Source organism: Myxocyprinus asiaticus, chromosome 20 (genome assembly GCF_019703515.2).
Source record: "Myxocyprinus asiaticus isolate MX2 ecotype Aquarium Trade chromosome 20, UBuf_Myxa_2, whole genome shotgun sequence".
NCBI lineage: Eukaryota > Metazoa > Chordata > Actinopteri > Cypriniformes > Catostomidae > Myxocyprinus > Myxocyprinus asiaticus.
In genome coordinates, this window is record NC_059363.1 from 3,879,925 (window position 1) to 3,900,802 (window position 20,878).

General features: G+C 39.4%; 1 protein-coding gene and 1 long non-coding RNA gene across 2 annotated transcripts in view; both read right to left on the reverse strand.

The window, feature by feature from the left end:
- Positions 1-20,878, reverse strand: part of LOC127410671 (SAM and SH3 domain-containing protein 1-like) — a 132,901-nt gene that overhangs the window by 31,685 nt on the left and 80,338 nt on the right. Inside the window, 3 exon segments of the mRNA XM_051645818.1 lie at positions 271-320; positions 586-633; positions 1,013-1,141. Of these exon segments, the coding sequence (XP_051501778.1) occupies positions 271-320; positions 586-633; positions 1,013-1,141 (227 nt within the window).
- Positions 5,256-12,508, reverse strand: LOC127410681 (uncharacterized). The gene is made up of 3 exons (XR_007892151.1): positions 9,641-12,508; positions 5,809-8,209; positions 5,256-5,696 (listed from the first exon to the last, which is right to left on the reverse strand). It is a non-coding gene; the product is annotated as an uncharacterized LOC127410681 (long non-coding RNA).

Sequence of the window (20,878 nt, forward strand, 5' to 3'; positions counted from 1 at the left end):
TCTACCCACCCTAGCAGCCAGGCCAATTGGTTGCTTAGGCAGCCTGGCTGGAGTCACTCAGCACGTCTTGGATTCGAACTCAAGACTCCAGGTGTGGAAGTCAGCGTCTTTACTTGCTGAGCTACCCAGGCCCCCCGTCTAGCTTTTTTAATGCAAGAACGCATTTGGTCTGAACGGCCCCTAACATGTACACTGCATTCCTTTATCATATTTTTGAAACAAGACAAGTTTAAAAAGAATTGAAAATACAGAGCAGAAAATATAACATACCTTCTCTCAACCTCAGGTGTAGATACGGCACTAGACAGCCCCAGTGACTCCTAAAAAAGAAATTATTTTAGACATTTTCGGCTGTAACTCATTTTGCAGATTCACTCCATAACACTCTATAATTCTCCAAAACAACAAATACAGATTTAAATTACTTATAAGTGAGTTAACAAAACGATGACACTATTAGAACCTTTCAAAATAACACACAAAATTTTGAAAAGTTGAAAAGCACAAAACAGTTTTATACAGTATATAAAAGTACAACTCCCTGGATGGGTCAGTAATACTGTGGGCTGTGATTAATCAACTCACCTGGATTTCTAACCGCAGCTGAAGGGATGATATTGATTCAGCCTTTCCCTGAGACATACAGTAAAACATCATTTTAAACAAAACACCCAATGACAAACTGTTCGTTTCTGTATTCTCAGATAACTTATCTAGCCACACACAAAGCTCCGTTGCCAAATGAGGCATATAATCACTTTCAAAGAGAAGCAACATTTTTAAAAGGATCATAAGATTTAAGGCATTCATAATAGAGGTCATCTACATAAAGAATGTCTTAAAGGGACAGTAGCAAAAACAGCCCATTTAATTATAAGGGTCAGAGAGAGGGTGGACAATGGTTATGCAAAACTAGTTTATGGTGCAAGAAACCTTGACTAACATTATAAGTAGACTTCAGGGAAAAACATAAAATGCTGTAGAAGTTTAGAAAAAAAGGGACATATTTTACCGTTTCCGCCTCTTGAGCCACTCTGCGTTTGCGTAATTCCTCCATTCTCTCGCACACTTCACTGTAAGATGTGCTGTAATACTCGGTATATTCTTGGGCCAGATCCTCAATGTTTCCCAAGGAGCCATCCTACAATACAACAACAGCACAACAGAACAAAACAGATATTATTTCCAGTTCAAAATGAGCAGTCAGAAAAAAATGACAAATCATACATTTTCACTTAGTTTTCTGGGTGTTTCACCAGTTTCCAAAAACTATGCAAAAAGAGTTGGTTAATGAGTCAGTCATCTCTTTAAAAGCCCCTTGTCCACACCTATGTTGTGATGTAGTGGTTAAACATCTGCCCTGGTAACTGAAAGGTTGTAGGTTTGAATCCCACAAGGGCTGATACATGAACTACAACCACTGTGCCTAAGAGCAAGACATTTTACTTTTTACCTTTCCTTCTTGTGAGGTCAATATCCTGCTGAAGTCAATGTTTCATGCAGAAATATCCCTGGTCAACCTCATCTGAATCCAGCTCAAGAGAGTCATGCAGGGAGATGCCCAAAAAATCAATTTCTCGAAGCATGACTTCCTTGTATTGTACGACACTCAGATACGTGACCTTTGTTTTGTGTCAGTGGAGACCCTGAGGTTAAAACAACATCTCAAGATCTGCAAGCTCATCTTCGAAATTTCCCCAGAGTATTTATAAGCATCCTGAAGCTTTAGTGAATCATGTCACCCACATAAACACAATTAATACTGATGTTCAGCTTGCCAGACTCTACAGGAAATCCATTCATGCATACAAAAAGTAAAGATCAATTCAACTGTATATTGTGACAAGGAGGAGGGCGGGGCCGTGACTTGTCACATATATATAGCTATGGTACTGATTGATTACCATATTCATTTACCATGGTATTTACATGTTACTCCTACTACTACTACTTCAAAGATTACCATGTTATATCCATGGTTCAAATGTCCAAAAAACTTGATGGTACTTTTTGGTATTTTTGTTTTATGATTTCAACAGAGTTTGAAGATACTCTTTTGCAGCAGGCAAATATTCAGTAACATGAATTCATGAATAAGAAGTTTATTGCTTTAAATGACACAAAACAATATTAATAAATCTTTCTATGTACTTTTTTGACCTTAAAAGAATATTTCAGGTTCAGTACAAGTTAGGGGGTTTTCAAACTTGGTCCGTTTCAGGGGTCTGAGCATGGTTCGCTGTATTTTTGGCCCATATGTGAACGCACCAAACGATCTCAGACCCCTTTAAAGCTGAGACCATCTCGAGAGGTGGTCCGAGTACGGTTCGCTTGCAGCCTTCAGTTCGCTAATAATGTGCATTGTGAACAAAAAGTGCTCCAGGCTCTAATACCAAACATGTTTGGCCCTGACAGGTTCCTGTACGCAGGAAATAACAATGCGAGCACGGGAGAGAGGTGACGAGCCGCTTGCTCAGTTTCTATGGAGATGACAGCGTGGGAAGCATATTAAACTACTGTAAACTGCTCACAAAATGAACTCAAAGGTGTTCTGTGCAAATGAAGATTTGAGGGTTTAACTGGACGCCTTGAAAAGCCACAAGAAAGTTACGAAATTATAATAGGAATATATAGTGTATTCTATGAATGGAAGTAACCCAAGACTTTCAGTAGATTAAACATAAATTGTGATTCATCTTATTGTTTGTCATTAATAAGACTAATCTACCATGACTGAATGTTGAATTTTGCTTTAAATATAGTATTTTTTATATAAAAATACAATGCATTCAGTTCTGTTGCATAACTTTTTTTTTTTTTTTTATGTATAAACAATACATTTTCATTTACGCATTTGGCAGATGCTTTTATCCAAAGCGACTTACAGTGCCCTTATTACAGGGACAATCCCCCTGGAGCAACCTGGAGTTAAGTGCCTTGCTCAAGGACACAATGGTGGTGGCTGTGGGGATCGAACCAGCAACCTACTTTGGCCCACTACACCACCACCATCTAGACAATATGTAATAATAATAATAATACAGAATTATATAACATTGATGTCAAAGATGAATAAATGAAGTTTTATTGAATATATACACCTGTTCTTGTGCTGCTTATTCATTTTGAGAGCATTACACATGTTTATATTATCTTATAAGTTATATGTAGAGCTATTTGTACTCTTAACATGAAATATATCCCTAATAATAATTATTAGAATAAATACTATATTTAAGTGGTCTCGGTCCCACAAATGACAACGAGTGTGAATACAAAAAGGACTGAGACCATGTAACTGGTAAAGTGGACCAAAAAGAGATCTGAGCCCACTTACAAGGTCTCAGACAGTGTGAATGCAAAGAGAACTGGGTCCCTTTTTCACTCGATCCACTTAAAGGGTCTGAGTGTGAAAACACTAAGCTCAGTCGACAACATTTGTGGCATAATGTAGAATAGATTAACACAAAAATTTATTTTGACTCATCCCTCCTTTTCTTTAAAACAACAACAACAAAAAAAGAAACAAAAATCTGGGTTACAGTGATGCACTTACAATGGAAGTCAATGGGGCCATTCCGTTTATGTTAAAATACTGTTTCAAAAGTATAGCCACAAGACATAAACAATGTGCGTTAACATGATTTTAGTGTGAGAAAATCGCTTAACATTTTTAAAACAACTTAAAAACAACTTTACAGCTCAAATAATACACAAGCTTTAACAGAAGAATTAATGTTAACACTTTAATACAATTATAAGCTTCACATTTCTGCCTTTAAACCCTTCAAAAATGGGTACCATTCACTTCCATTGTAAGTGACTCACTTTAACCCAGATTTGGAAAAGGAGTTGAAATTATTATTATTATTGGTAATCAACATTATGCCACAAATTCTGTCGATTGAGCTTAACTTGTATTGAACCTGGAATATTCTTAATGTCTAAAACTTTGGTAAAAAAAAAAAAAAGACCAACGGTACAGACAAAAACAACTTGCTGAACGCATTGACATTTAAAAGGCTACGCTGTCTTGTTTTCATTATTCATTTCAGATTTTCGTCATCACATCAAGACCCAGGCTTAATAAACGAGAGCAAAAGGCATTTTAGATGTCAGTAAAGCTGTATAAATTCAGTATACTTATTGAATCCCAAACATTAACTATACTAAAAGATCAGAAACTGAAAAATAGACAAAAATGCTGAAGCTAAAGAGGATTTACATATATTTTAGGACTCAAACTAAAATAATAGACACTAAAAAAGACACTTAAAACCAAATCACAAAGAAACTTACCAAGATTTCCATCAAGTCTTCCCATAAATATGAAAAACTCTCCTGTGTGCTCAAATCAGCACAGATTACTTGATCAGTGTTTGCGCTTTGATTCTCCATAGTAAACAATCCAATATATTCAACCGCAGCAGTGGACAGAGTGGTAAGGTGAACTGTGAGAACTCCAGCAAAGTCCTAATAAAAATCTGAGACGTTTATTCAGTTATTCATCCTGTCTTCATCTGAGAAATACATAACACACTTCTCATGGGTAAAGTATCAAAAAGCAATGACCTCTCTGAAAAGCCTTCTGGATTTAACGCCCCCGCTGTCCAACAGTAGGATGCCCAAATACATTTCAGAGCCAACTTAAAGAAAACAGCACATCAAAAAGCAATCTTTAGATATAACACTTGTAAATAAACTTATCTGAAACTAAATAAATGTCATTTCTTAACAGGATTCTTCTGAGAACTGAATATTACTCACTTGCTGAGCCTTTTGAAATAAGATTTTTTTACTGCCTTAAATGCTCTTATCTATAAGTTTTGAGTCCAAAAGCCCCCAAACTATCCCAGATCAGTCTCTCTAGTGCACCTGTGAGGTTTAATGCTGATGCTCACAGACACTGAGCGAATTATTGAGGGTGATTAATATTCCACAGACTGAGCGGCACTGTTAGAGGAAGTGCCATTTCCAAAGACTGACTTGGCTCAGATTTACACACATCAATGAACTCTTAAAGACCTCCATTCAACAACCAGACAGCTTTTGAAGACATAAACAAGGAACCAAATTATAAAAACAAACATCAGAAAATTTAATGGACTTGATGACTGAAAGCGTATGTGAAGTGAATACTTTCATAACCAATTAATGAATGTATTTTGTAAGAACATTTTTCATACATAACTTTACCCAAATACACTTTGATAAACCTATACTAATGATTTATATTTTTGAGCTGTCGGAACGGATTTTGCGGGAAATTACATACATACGTCATATGGACAGATATGACTCCGAGATCTAAAACGATTAAAAAGTGACACAGAGATGGCTTTTTTGTTACTCAACAGGTAAGATATTTTATTGATACGTGTAAAGGGGGTACAAGGGAAAGGAGGAGGCGAGAACCGGCTTAACAGTGTAAATAATATTTAATTAAATAAAAAGACACTCAAACACATACAGGGCAGCTGCCCATAATTCTCTCTCTCTCTGCCGTCTTCGGTCGCCTTTGTCCCTCGCTCGCCTCATCAGGCTGATTGGGGTCCGGGCGTCCATCATTCCGCCCGGCCCCGCCCTCCTCCGCGCTACACTCCTCCCTGCGTTGCCTCAGGCCGGGGAGCCCACTCCGGGGTGGGGGACGTGCCTAGCGCCCCGTCTGCCGGCAGGTCATCCCCACCATCCTCAACCTGGGAGGAGACAGGAGGGGAAAACAAAACAAAAAACAAAAAAAGGCGAGGGAAAGGCCAACACGGAGTGACAGCGTGAGAGAGACAGGAGAGAGAGAAAAAGCTCACTCACCGATTCTCTGATGTGCCGTCGCGTGGTCCACAATCACTCCACCCTCCCAGGCGGACGACAGCCGCTCCTCCCCGGGTGGACCGGAGTTAAACCACCGACCCCCAGCGGACAGAACGCCCCTCCGCTTTTCTGGCGGCAAGTGGGGACACTCCACCACCCCTGGCAGTGACTCCATCACTCCAGGCGGTTGGGGAGTCCCGTCCCTCCTCACCTCGTGGACGGCGGCCGTTCCCCGCGGTCAGGCTACTACGTCCCCTGGCGGATGGTAGCGGCGCTCCCCTGGGTGGACGGCAGTGTCGAGGACTCTACAATGGGCATCCCTCCTCCCTCCCGGGTTTCGGCACCAATGTAAAGGGGGTACAAGGGAAAGGAGGAGGCGAGAAATTAAATAAAAAGACACACAAACAAATACAGGACAGCTGCCCATAATTCTTTCTCTCTCAAGCTGCCTCCTTCGGTTGCCTTTATCCCTCGCTCGCCTCATCAGGCTGATTGGGGTCTGGGCGTCCGTCATTCCGCCCGGCCCTGCCCTCCTCCGCGCTACAATATGGTTTATATATAGTTGTGTAATCACACAAACACACACGTCTGTGTGTGTGTGTAGTGAAATACAATAATTATACCGTAATCAATGCAGAACTTTTCACTAGCAAGCACACGTGTGTATTTTTTTTTATAATAGCAATCATTTATGTAAATAAATCCTTAAGTCCTAGGCTTGCCAAGGACATGTGAGTCTTGAAATAATATTGACCACTGGTTGGTACCAATGACAATCTATAAATTAGTTACTATCATGGTCTATTTGGCCAGAATATCCTGCAGTTATAAAAACTTCATAACGTTTGACCTTATCAGACTAACAATCGTTATGTCTCATGTTAACGAACGTTGCCTAACTTTTGTAACGTCATTTATTTCAAAACATCAATGTTTCCAATAAGTCAAAACAACAGCATAAGATATGGCACTTATCTGCTCAGATGACATGTTTTCGGATATCCGTCTTTTCCTTTCTTTCGTTATTTATTTGTCCATTCACTCTGATAAGGTGTCCTGTATCCATGTGTACACCATTGCCTCGAACCACATTCATCCGCGCAGAGGAGCAGAGCCGAAGCACAACTTGCGTCATTACCAAAACAATGTTCCTCCGCAAGACGCATGCAGTTTTATTTTTTAACTGCTAGAGGGCCAAAAGTTACATAGTGTAGCTTTAATATAAATGTTCAATCATGTCCAGGGTTCCTCAGTTAATCTGCAGTCGACTCCTGTGAGACAGAGGGGGCCCGTTCCAGCGGCTCCATAGAGAGAGGAGAAGATAAATCAGTCGAGACTGCCACGAGACATGCTGAGACTCACGGGCCTGTGATACGCTCAGTTAGCTAGGGTGATGTGACACTGTAACCTTATATAAAACCCCCTTAACAAGAATGTCACCAATGTTCATCAACCTACCAGTGGTGGGATAACTCATATGCTGTTATGATGAATAGCCAGCATTCATGCACACATACATGGCTTCAATGTATAAATACATCACCGCACTTTTTATGTTTTGATGCTTCAAAATTGCTGTTTGCACGCAATAAATGGGGCTCACATTGTAGACAGCGCACAGATCATGTGATGTTTATCACAGGCAGCACAGATTGGCCCGTCACACTACAGAGCTTTTCTCTTCTCCCATCGCTGCCTTTCTTAACTGATGAAAAGTTGCCAGATTTCGTGCAGCTTTTGACTCGAGGGCATGTCACTTAACAAATGAATGGTTCTCTCTTTGAGGACAGTCGAGCTAGTCACAGAACGGGCGACCACGAGACCCCTGTGCCTCTCGCGCTGGAGGAATGTGCATGTTTTCATCGGAATGAAGGAAACGTCTCATTTCGTCTAACAAGTATAGGAATATTTGTGCCTTTAGATCCTCTCTCTCTATATATACCCTGCAACTTAACCTGTTGATGTGCGTGCATACCACAGAACTGATGTCACTTTGCTTAAATTAGGTCATATTTACTATATAGTCTAGTCAAAAATGAGTTAGTAATGTTGACGAAATATACAGATGTATAATTTGTCAACATCATGAACAATTTTGAACAGCATACTGTATAGTAAATGCAGGGTTTCTCAAAAAAAAAAAAAACACTAAATTTGAGCCATTTTTAGCAAACTGCAGTTTAACATTGTAACCCTATATGTGTCATGATTCTGCAATTTAGGTCTTGTATTATTCTTTATGTGGCAGGATTGTGACAGTTTCCTCCACCCATCTCTCAGGTCATCCATGTGCTTTTGTTTTTCTCTTTCCCTCGTGTTTCTCACTGGTGCTGCTCAGCAGTGCAATCAGCATTGCCATGGCAATGCTGATTTGCTCGGCTCATTAGTAGATCAGCACCACCTGTGGCTCATTCTTATTCCTCTATATTTCTCTCCTTTGTCTCGTCTTCCCTGCCATATCGTTGTGTTTTGTTTCCAGTCCAGTCGTGTTGTTCCTGTCATTTCCAGGTATCCCCAGTTGGTTTGTTTTCAGTTTTATTGTTGTCTTGTTATACTTGATTTGTCCCTTGTGAGAGTTTTTGTTTGTATTTTGTTTTGTTTGTTTTATTTCAATAAAACCCCTTTCATTGCCATCCTGCATCTTGGGTCCTTCCTCAAATTATGTGACAGAACGACATGGCCAACTTTGGACCCAGAGGAGGCATGATGGGTGTTTTATTGAACTCCACTCCAGACCTTGGGAAATCAGTCTCTCAGAACCTCACCCGGTTGCCCGACCTCCTGGCCTGCTTTCTGCACGGTCGCCCCATTGACATTTTTGCTGAGGAGTTGGCTGGAGCGGCCTCCGGGCGGGGTGTTGAGCAGACTGTCCTCAAGCGTATTTTTTTGGCAGGTCTGGACAAAACCCATCTGTCCAGAGGATTTTTCATTTGCCCTTTTGGGATTTGGAGGACCACCTCTGCCGATTGGAAGAGATGGAACGTCTGCTGCAGGGGTGGAGCACCAAATCCCAAAATCACTTTCTGTCGGTGTCTCTGGAGAGGCCAGCTGAACCAGCTATTGACCACCAGAAGGCGGCCAAGTCCACTGCAGCTTCTTTGGGTGCCTCTCTGGCTTCTCGACACTGTCGCCAGAGGAAGCATGCTGCCGACCTGCCAGGAGGCAGTGGCTGTTCTCGCTGCAATTTCCCAGCCACAGCCAGCGCTCCCGACCACGGCGGCCGTCCAGTTCCCTGGAGGCCTTTGACGAGCCTGTCCAGTTCCCAGAGGCTGGCAACGAGCCTGTCCAGTTCCCAGAGGCTGTTGACGAGCCTGTCCAGTTCCTCGTGTCTGTCGACAGGTCTGTCCAGTCTTCTGTGACCGTTGATGAACCTGTTCAGTCCCTTGTGACCATCAATGATCCTTTCCAGTCACCAGCAGTCACCATCCAGTCTGCCAAGCCTCCTGTGGCTGCCAAAGACCAGCTTGCTCTATCCACTGGGGATTGCCAGGAGGCGTAGGAGGCCGCTGCTGACCAGCAGGAGGCAGAGGAGGCCGCTGCTGATCGCCTGGATGCAGCGGCCGTTCCCACGGTCGACCGCCAGGAGGTGGCGGCCGTTCCTATGACAGTGTTTCCAAATGTCCGGAGGAGGAGGAGGAGAAGGAAGCCGAGTAAGGCACCTGATCTGCTGCCAGTGCCCACGGCCACAGAGGCTGTTCCCCTGTCTCTGAGTTATTCTTGATGTGGCAGGATTGTGACAGTTTCCTCCACCCATCTCTCAAGTCATCCATGTGCTTTTGTTTTCCTCTATGGCAACGCTGATTTGCTCTGCTCATTAGTAAATCATCATCACCTGTGGCTCATTCCTATTCCTCTATATATTCTCTCCATTGTCTTGTCTTCCCTGCCATATCTTTGTGTTTTGTTTCCAGTCGTGTTGTTCCTGCCATTTCCAGATATCCCCAGTTGGTTTGTTTTCAGTTTTATTGTTGTCTTGTTATACTTGTTTTCTCCCTTGTGAGTTTTTGTTTATAATTTGTAATTATTTTTTCCATAAAACCCCTTTCATTGCCATCCTGCATCTTGGCTCCTTCCTCAAATTACGTGCCAGCATAGACCGATTTCACCTAAAGAAAAATCGGCACACACTTGCTGAATTTTATGTGAGAGGCTGCAACATCTCCCCCTTCAACAGGAGCACTCTTGGTGTCAATCAAACAATCGCGCTCTCCAGGTGCTCATTATCTCATCAGTCACTCATCTCAGCACTATTCCCAATTTAACTGAGGATCCCAATTTAAATCAGACTGATGTTAGTCGCAATGCCACTAATAACAGATATAACTGTTTAACCTTAAATAACGGCACCGTGTCTTCACGCATTTGCTTAATAATTTGTGATTTGTATTGCAACAAAACGCCAAAGGTGGTAAACAAATCATAAATACTAATTATTCCTCACAGGAGCAGATTTGGAGCTAGTAACAGACAACTTTCTTACTTTTGAACATATCTCTGCTGTGTGTGATGCTCTCATGGTTTTTACTGGCTGCCAGTATGTCACAATGACATTTGATATTGACAACTGAACTATTCATAACTGTTTTCAATACAAATAAATGTTAGCAATTCACAATTAATGTAATTTTACTCTGTGGGGCATAAACATAACTGCAGAATATAACTTGCAAAAGTGTGGCTAAGGACACTGTTAAAACAAATTGGTATCGGACAATCTTAGTGTTAAAAAAATCGGTGATCGTATCGGCTTAAAATTTCCCGATTGGTGCACCACTAGCGCTCTGCATGTCATTATCCTGTTCACAGAAGAAGAGAGCCGATGCACAGATCAGAGAGATGAATCGGGCTCAATGTAAACAATGTTGGAGCGTTTCTCTTTAAATGAACATTCATGTTTTCTGCACACACAGTGATAAAGTACAACAAGAAAACAAGCACTATTGATCTCCTCGTTTCATCCCAACCCACAATAACGCCAACGATCACCGGGAAAGCAAGAAGGTTCATTCAGCTGACTCACACTAACACCAGAGAAGTGGTAGCCTATGTTGTGTACTGTGTTTACACAGCGTGTTATGATTTGACTTAATTTCTAATAATAAAAAAAAGATCCGAAATATCCCACGATCCACAACAGGAAGTTTGAATGAATTCAAATATGTATACAAATTATATAGCTTAAGTATCTTAAGATAGAAGTTATTAACAGCATTTCATTAGCAGTAATTACACAAATCCCAAATTCGAACTAAACTTTGCCTAAATGTATTTAAATACACTGAACTAAGAATATTTTAAGAGGAAAATGCCAATACTTGCATTTACTTATTTAAATTATATTTAAACAACAGTCTACACTCACATATTATTTGGAGTCCTCCGCATGCGTTTTGCGATATTAATGTTAACGATTAATTGATCGTTAATTTCCACGACAAGTGATTATGAAAATATCTGAAAATTGACATCCCTGTTAGCAACATCCTGGCAACCATCCACTACACCCTAGTATATGGACAAGCACTACACACAATTTCTTCAGACAACATCATAATCTAGTTGTACATGTTCCTGTCACAAATCTCAGCTAAAGCCAACTTTTTTTTTCTCTGATTCATTTTGATAGAAGCCAGAGACCCCAACAAGCATAGTGAAAAAACTCAACTGCTGCTTCAAACACATAAAACAGCCAAAATTACATCCACACAAACACACACATAGTGTTCTCTCATATATTCCATACAGCTGCTGGGACACATTCTGGCTCTGATCAACAGGAAATGACACAAAACAGGAATTCTCAAGGATGCATTCCAGCTGCATCACTGTCATTGATTAGACCACACAAAATAGTAAGGGAAAAAATGTCTTAAAAGTTTATAAATAATGACCGTGTTCTGCAGTGAGAGACATTTCCAAGTGTGTCTTGAGAAATCCTGGAGTTCTCACATTCTGCCTACATAAACGTGCTGAAACGTTTAAGCCAAAGAGCTTCTTTAATCAAATACATATGCTCTGATCCATTCCCTGTCTGTTCCTGAGCCACTTCCTGTCTTTAATTTAACTCATATTCTTCAACTCATCCTGTTCAAATAGACATCTCAAAATGTTTGGCTGTTCACAACAGAAATGACTACAGTGCTGACTTTTGAAGGCCAAGGGCCAAAAACATCATTTAATCCACAAAAGTTGCATTTTGCAATCTTGTATTCCCACACTGGAAAAATATATAAATAAATCCGTATTTTGTTATGTTTTCCAGTAAAAATCTATAAAAATCTTGAAAACAAGATAAATTGTGTGAGATAAGACTTTTTTCTTCTTCTCAGAGACTACATCTTGAATTAAGTACATTTTTCTTACACAAAATAATTTTCAAATTTGACTCTTAAAGTTTCTAGTATTCCAACTAGATAGTATGCATAGACACTGGAATTATCTAAAATATTAAGTTTGAATGTAATCTGTACAATGAGCGGTTCAGGCTGAATAGTAATTTGAATTAATAATAAACACAGCATTGCAAGCATCAATAAGGAATCAAACAACAGTGTGATCACCTGAATCAAAGCACTGGCATAATGTACTACAACACATTCAATTTAAATCTATCAAAACTATTCTTAAAAATCATCATTAACAGCCAGAATATGTACATTTACAAGTTCCTCTGCAGAACAAGGCAAAAGATCCTTTGAAATATCACACTCACCAATGAATCAGCAACTAACATGCAGTTCCTCTCTTCTCAACATGTCTGAAACACAGATTGAGTGCTGAAACTTTTTCTGAATGCTCATAGAACAATGTACGCAGCTCTGAATGGAGGAGTGACCCACACATATCCATCATACAGGCGCCGGCCAGCGGTGGAGAGCACATGACGCGTGAGAGTTACAGCAGGGTGGAGCTCTATAACCTCTCTCTCTCTCTCTCTCTCTACAGCTGTGGGACAGTCCACTCCACTCACACACATTTACTTGGAGCAGTTTAATAAACTTAGAATGTGCATCTGTGAGGGTGACTACGAGTGACGGTTAAAGAGTAGATAAGATTACCCTGACAAAAGCTGAACAAACCAATCTTTCTAGATAACAACCTCACAGGATGTGTAAAGAGATACAGCCCACATACTGCTGACCGGAGGAAATATAATTCAGGAGAAAGAATAACAGCATAAGTTTGATATTGAATGTGGAAGTTCACTGGTTATATGAAGTGTGCATTTATACGAATTAATGGCAGATACAGTACATGCCAGGTATTTCCCTTCTGCTGAACACAAATGAAGACATTTAGAAGAATGTTTCAGCTCTGTAGGTCCATACAATGGAAGTGAATGGTGGCCAGAACTTTGAAGGTTCGAAAGCATACAAAGGCAGCATAAAATGAATCCATACGACTCCAGTGGTTAAATCTATGTCTTCAGAAGCGATTTGATAGGTGTGAGTGAGAAATGTTTCAATATTTAAGTCCTTTTTTAATGAAAAATCTCCACTTTCACATTCTTCTTCTTTGGTTTTTGGCGATCCTCATTCTTCATGCATATCGCCACCTTCTGGGCAGGGATGAGAATTAACTGTAAAAAAATTACTTAAAGATTGATCTTTTTCTCACCCACACCTACCATATTGTTTCTGAAGACATGTATTTAACCACTGGAGTCTGAGATTACTTTTATGCTGTCTCATGTGCTTTTTGGAGCTTCAAAGTTCTGGCCACTATTCACTTGCACTGTATGGACCTACAGAGCTGAAATATTCTTCTAAAATATTTGTTTGTGTTCAGCAGAGGAAAGAAAGTCATACTCATCTGGGATGACATGAGGGTGAGTAAATGAGGAGAGAAAGTTCATTTTTATTTATATATATGTATATTTTCATATATATATATACATATATATATATATATATATATATATATATAGTATATATATATATATGTGTGTGTGTGTGTGTGTGTGTGTGTGTGTGTGTGTGTGTGTGTGTGTGTGTGTTTGTTTTTTTGATTGGGGGTAAAATATGATATTTCTTGACCGTTTCTGTGAGATTCATCCATTGGGAATCAAAGAATATTTATGTTTACAAACATGCTTACAGTTCTTGTTTGTCTGGTTATTAACACAAGCTCTCCAAAGTCTCAAATTGCTGAACTCAACATGCAGAAACACAAGTTGCCAGTAGATGGCAGCAGACAACAAGAGTTTCTATCATGGCAGTTTGTTGAGATGAGGATTAGATGCAGTTTGCTGGCTAAAAGCAGGATTACCTCAAAACTCATGACTTCAAAATCCTTACAAAAATTGACCATGTTAATACCATGGTATATGAATAAAGTAATTATTCAGTACCTTTTTTATATATCAAAAGTTCCATGGTATGACACTAGCGTCCTGCATACATAATGATGATACATGTTCTAAATGGTCCGCTATTCATTGGTTGCCGCTTTGAAAAGTCAGCAGGGTCAAACTCAGAAGTAGGCTAATTTAAGATAAGCAAGTTCTGTGCAAAATGGATCCATGTCTTCAGAAGCGGTATAATATGAGAGGGTAAAAACAGATCAATATTTAAGTCCTTTTTACAATCAGTTTGCACTTTCACATTCTTCTTCTTGTGTTTTTGGCAATTCACATTCTTCATGCATATTGCCTCCTTCTGGGCAGGGAAGAGAATTTATAGTAAAACAAGGACTTAAATATTGATCTGTTTCTCACCCACACCTATCATATCACTTTAGAATATATGGATTAAAACACTGGAGTCAAAGTTTTGGTCACCATTCACTTGCATTGTACGGACCTAAAGAGCTGAAATATTCTTCTGAAAATCTTTGTTTGTGTTCCGCAGATGAAAAAAAGTCACACATCTGGGATGGCATGAGGGTGAGTAAATGATGAGAGAATTTTCATTTTTGGGTGAACTATCCCTTAAGCTTACTTGCACTTTAGTAACAGATTCACACTAACTTGAAATGAACCAACTTTTCAACTGTGAGAGTGATCTGTGAGAAAGTGTTTTTTGGGTTCTGGATGTCATTATATCAGTGGCAGTGCAGATTACAGTCAGTAGCAGATGGCAGGATGAGGGTAATGCAGCATGTCTGTGTGTATTTGTGGACAGCGAGCACATCATGGCAGAGGGCACAGTGACGGAGAGCCAGTGCCAGAAAGGGCATTTTTGTGCACCAGTGCACCGCAGAGAAACTGTCCCTCACTGTCTGTCAGACTTTTCTCCATTTCACATTTCATTGGCTCTCCGAACCCAGTACAAACTGCATTAGTTCACAAAACTACACTCACTTCAGAGGTATAATAACCATGTCTAAATTCATATACAGTATACTGTGCACAGAAGAACATTATTTGGTGTTACATGGTAATTACAAAAACAGGATTTATGTGCTCTTTTAAAATAGAACAGTCCAATGAGTATGTAGATATACTGTAACGTTTACAACACAACTTTCCACCATCCAATAAAGTCAAAAACATGTCCCGCTTAGGGTTGGGAACAAAGAAAAGATTCTTATTCAGAACCGATTCCTTTTTTTAAAAAACAAATCCGGAATTGAATTAATTTAATGATGTTCAGCAGTGAGAAACATAACAGTTTGAGCATTGTAGCCTGATTCCAGATTGAATGAATCTTATGAGTGCAATTAAATTATGAGTTTTGTTGTAATTTAATAATCAAATATCTTAAAAAGAATAGTTCACCCAAAAATGAAAAATCTCTCATCATTTACTCACTCTCATGCCATCCCAGATGTGTATGACTTTCTTTCTTCTGCAGAACACAGCTGAAGATTTTTAGAAGAATATTTCAGTTCTGTATGTCCATACAATGCAAGTGAATGGTGACCAAAATTTTGACACTCTAAAAAGCACACAAAGGCAGCATAAAAGTAATCAGTATGACTCCACTAGTTAAAACCATACCTTTAGAAGTGATATGATAGGTGTGGGTGAGAAACAGATCAATATTCAAGTCCTTTTTTTGCTTGAAATTCTTCTCCCTGTCCAGTAGGGGGCGATATGTATGAAGAATGTGAATCACCAAAAACACAAGAAGAAGAATGTGAACGTGAACTGTTTCGCTTCAGAAGACAACGATTTAACCACTGGAGTCTTATGGATTACTTTTATGCTAACTTGTGTGATTTTTTGAGTTTCAAAATTTTGGTCACCATTCACTTGGATTGAATGGACCAACAGAGCTGAGATATTCTTCTAAAAATCTTCATTTGAGTTCAGCAGAAGAAAGAAACTCATACACATCTGGGATGGCATGTGGGTCAGTAAATGATGGGAGAATTTTCATTTTTAGGTGAACTAACATTTTAATATCTTAATATTCTGTGTAAACACCTTTTTGCAAGAATCTGTTCAAATATAATCATCTCATCATTAGGAAACAAGCTGCTCAGGGCAGTAAAACCATTAAGAATTACGTTTCCAAATCACTCTATAGACTCAAAAGTGCTAAAAGAATCGTTAATGGAACCGATAAGGAATCATTGAGTGGAGTCGGAATTAAGTTCCACACTATTCCTATCCTTAGTCCCGCTTAACATTTGTTTTTATTTTACGGTCATATTACACAAGTACAATGGGTTTCAATTGCTGTTTTACATTAAAGAGATAGTTCACCAAAAATGAAAATTCTCTCATCATTTACTCACCCTCATGCTATCCCAGATGTGTTTGACTTTCTTTCTTCCGCAGAACACAAATTAAGATTTTTTAAAAGAATATTTCAGCTCTGTAGGTCCATACAATGCAAGTGAAAGGTGACCAAATCTTTGAAGCTCCAAAAAAGCATATAAAGGTAATATAAAAGTAATATATTTAACTCCTGTGGTTTAAATTCATGTCTTCTGAAGCGATCTAATCGGTTTAGGTTGAGAACAGACCAAAATTAAACTCCTTTTTCACTGTACATCTTACCATTGCAGTCTCTAGGCACGGCCATGACTTTAACCTCGGTTACACTTAGGGTTGCAAAATTCCGGGAATTTTCAAAGTTGGAAACTTTCCATGGGAATTAATGGGAATATATGGGAATTAACAGGAATTAATGGGAATAAACTGGAAATTTGCAAAATTGCAAGTTAGCCTATAACAGGGAACTTATATGTAGTTGAAAAAAAACAAAAAAAACATCTTGCAGCATAATCTTGGTTAAAACAACCAGATTTAATGCAAATTCAGTTTAATTTCTACGCTGCACATTCCTCAATCACATGCACACTACTTACTGCAGGCTACTTACTACAGCAGGACAATTGAAGCCACACTACTGCATTGAGCCCAAGGACTACATACAGTCAAGTAAGTTGTGATGATATTACTAGGGTAAATAAATTTGATCTATGGTATTAAAGTTTAACTAGCAAATACTAAATCAAAATGTGCTTATACAGTAGCTAGCTAGCCAGTAAATCAGATATGCTAAATGTAAGCTAGCTAACACCATTTCATTGACAATTTAAGAGGCTAGCTATCATGGTGCTAGCTAGCTCAACTGTGATGCTGTTTCTTCTGCCTTCTGCCAGCCAGTTTTCTGTTATACAAGAACGTAGGTTATAGTTTGATTTAGCATGCTGATTGAGGAGTGATCATCAATTCATCTAGCCTATTTCTATTCATTTGTCCAGCATCAATTGTAAAATATTTTGACCATTCCAGAATATTCCAATTGTTTAGCTAACTATTTATGTATCTGTGCATGGCATTGCATTAGTGTTTTTTACAAGCTTTTTTCTAATTTTATTCTACAGAACAATGCCACGTGCGCCATCTGATGTGTGGATACATTTCACCTCAGCCAATGTAGAAGGAAAGGCTGTGTACATTTGCAAATACTGTGCAAAGACCTATGTTAAGAATGCCACAAAGATGCAGCAGCTTATAGCTAAATGCCCAAAGTTTTCTCCAATATTTCCAAAATTTCCCAGCTTGACTTCCCATGGAAAGTTTCTGGAAAGTTCCCGGAAATGTTCTGCCCCTTTGCAACCCTAGTTACACTAGCGCTTGATGCATGCGCGGAGTGCTAGATCACTCTAGAAAGTGTTATCAAGCTTAAAATCATGATCGCCAAGGAGTCTGCTGATGAGTTATGTTTTGGTCTGTTCTCACCTAAAACTGATTAGGTTGCTTCAGAGGACATGGATTAAACCACTATGGATTACTTTGGTGTTGACTTTTTTGCTTTTGGAGCTTTAAATATTTAGTCACCATTCACTTGCATTGCACTTTTGGGTGAACTATTCCTTTAAATTTAAAGATACAGTAGCAAAAACAGACTGACTTTCAGACTAAGATTCAGAGAAAGGACATAAATTGAATCACGTAACACTAAATTATGTTTTTGGTGCAAGAAAGCTTGACTACATTGTTAGTGGACTTCTCTGAAGCTACAAAAGTATACAATTTGGCTACTTGAAAATAGTCCCCTAATCCTAGCATTTTGAGTACAAAATGATTCATGAAAGGGCTTGACTTTTTGTTCAGTTTTATTCGGTCAAGCGCACACATATGTGACTCATGGCAATAACAGCTATCAGTTAAAACAACGCAAAGCTTTCAGACTGGGAATCTGTGCTTCTCTTGGAGTTGTAAGCCTCATGTTAGTCATGTTGTTCTGCAGGGGAAAAAGAGATTTGACTGTGAACTTTCCATGCCCTTTTTTGTCTGAACAACCAAAAGCACATCCACGCTTAACAGGGACGCAGCTGCGCAGCCTTAATTCATCATATTCATTTAGTCTCTGTATTTTGTAGCTTTGATTCTTCCCCTCTTGAAAAATCAGAGTTGATTCAGTAGTCTGCCAGATGTTTTGATGTTTGAAGCATCTCACACAATCTTGCCAATCAACATGTCGCTGCCAAGTACTATACGTCTGCCAATTAAGTAATTATGACTTCACAAATGCATAATGATTTTTATAGGAGTTTATGACTGTGAAGCAATAAATAGAGTAAAACTGTAAATAACTACCTCTTTAATAGCATCAAATCAACAATGCACAAAATTCCCGAGTCCCGACACACATCTTCCACTGATTGGCTCTGACTGTAAATAAGTCAACCGCTCTATTTATGATACCTAAACCGCTGTTACCGTGACAACCTCCCAGGCAGTGTGTACAGTCTGAGTAGGCTGTCTAACAAGGGCAGACAGCAAAGTGAATGTTGACAGGTCTCCAGAGGAAGGTGGGGTTAAAGAGATGCGCCTCTTTGTAGCCAGCTGTCAAACACCAACAGACTCTCAAAATAAACCAACACGCTCACAACATGCCACCCAGGGTGTCCTAGGTGGTTGCTAAGGTGTTGTAGATGGTTGTTTACTGGCCCAAGTCAAAAGAATCCAGCCCAAGTCTTTATGATACAATTATAACAGTTTAAGGATGGGCAAGGAGGAGGCGGGAACCAGCTGAACAGTAAACAAAGTTTTAATGTCAAACTTAACTTAAAACAAACATAAACAAACACAGACACACATGCAACGTGGCCACGTGCATCTCTCTCTCTCGAACCGGCATCTCCAGCTGCCCTTTATCTCACTCTCCCGCTGATCAGCTGATTCAGCGCCAGCCGTGCTCCATCATGGCCCGGCCACGCCCTCCTCCTCATCACAGCAATATTTTGGTCTCTAAATATGCCTCAAGTCGCTCTTTTATTGCAAGTCTAAGGGATTTCGTGTCTTAGATTTTCCATTTTTGATTCTGATTCATAAGCTGGTCCATTTACAGTATATCTCTATCATTTACATCTTACATATACTGCAAACACCACTAGAGAAACAACCCTAAAAGCATAGGCTGGGCCTTGTTTAATAAATAATTATTCCAATAACCTACTGGCTGATGGTCCCATTATTAACCCATAGAGTGCTTTTCCAAAGACAAGAATGAAATAAAAACCCAGTGAACCATAGAACAACAGGATCATGAATTTATAATGCCTCATCATTTCTTTAAGAAATGAAGACTGAACCTTATGGCTTGCATTTTTCCATGACAACGGCCGGCTCACTGGAATCTGCCATTATGACATCACAAAGCATCCCATGAATCCTTCAACAGGAGGAATGAACCGGAATCTCTTCACATTTCATCTGCCGCACATCATGCAAAATGGGACCTTTCTCTTTATTTCTGGAAATGGATGGAGAACGAGTTCATATTCCATTGCCTGGTGCATGTTTAATTCAGGAACTGGAACTGTCTTGATTACCCTCGGCTGAATGATCCGGAATTCCCATGGACATGATCAGCACCACACATCAGTTCTGCATGGGTAGTTTTTTAAACTATCAACTCAAATAAAACATCTCTCATCTCTTACCTGCTCTAAAGCAGTGGTTCTCAACTAGTAGGTTACGACCCGAAATGGATTGCAGTTCTGTTCTGGGATAAAACAATGCTAAATGCAAATAATAAAATTCAACTAAACATGTAATCATACATCATTACCAAAGCAACATATATATCAACTTTTAACAGAGAGGGAAAAACACTTCTCATATCTTCTGAGGCCACCTAAACAAAAGACCTGCTGGTAAAAATACCATGACACTCTGGTCCTCACCTCAGTGTAACAAGCACAATAGTGACAGTGATAGTCCTAATTAAGATTTAATCAGTTCCTCCTAAGCTCTATAAAAACCCACTTCAGATGTTTCTTCAGAGGGCTGGAGCTGCACTGCTGAACCTTGACATAAAGACATCTAGAACGATAACAATCCCAGCAGCAAAGGAGAGTTTCCTTACCTTAAATACTTGCCCTAAATCAGCCGTTATGAATTTGAGACTATAATCCAATATATCTAAATCAAACCTCAGCAGATGCAAGCTTATTTAAAAAATAAAAAAAAAATTATGGAGATAACATAACTTCAATTTGAAAAAAACCTGATTTAAACTGAACTACCTATAACTACCTGTCTCTTTGACGATCATGGTTTCAAGCTCGATTACACTTCCTAGCGGCATCTAGCGCTCTGCGCATGCATCAATCGCTAGGACATGTAATCGAGCTTGAAATCATGATAGAGTCTAAAGACTGC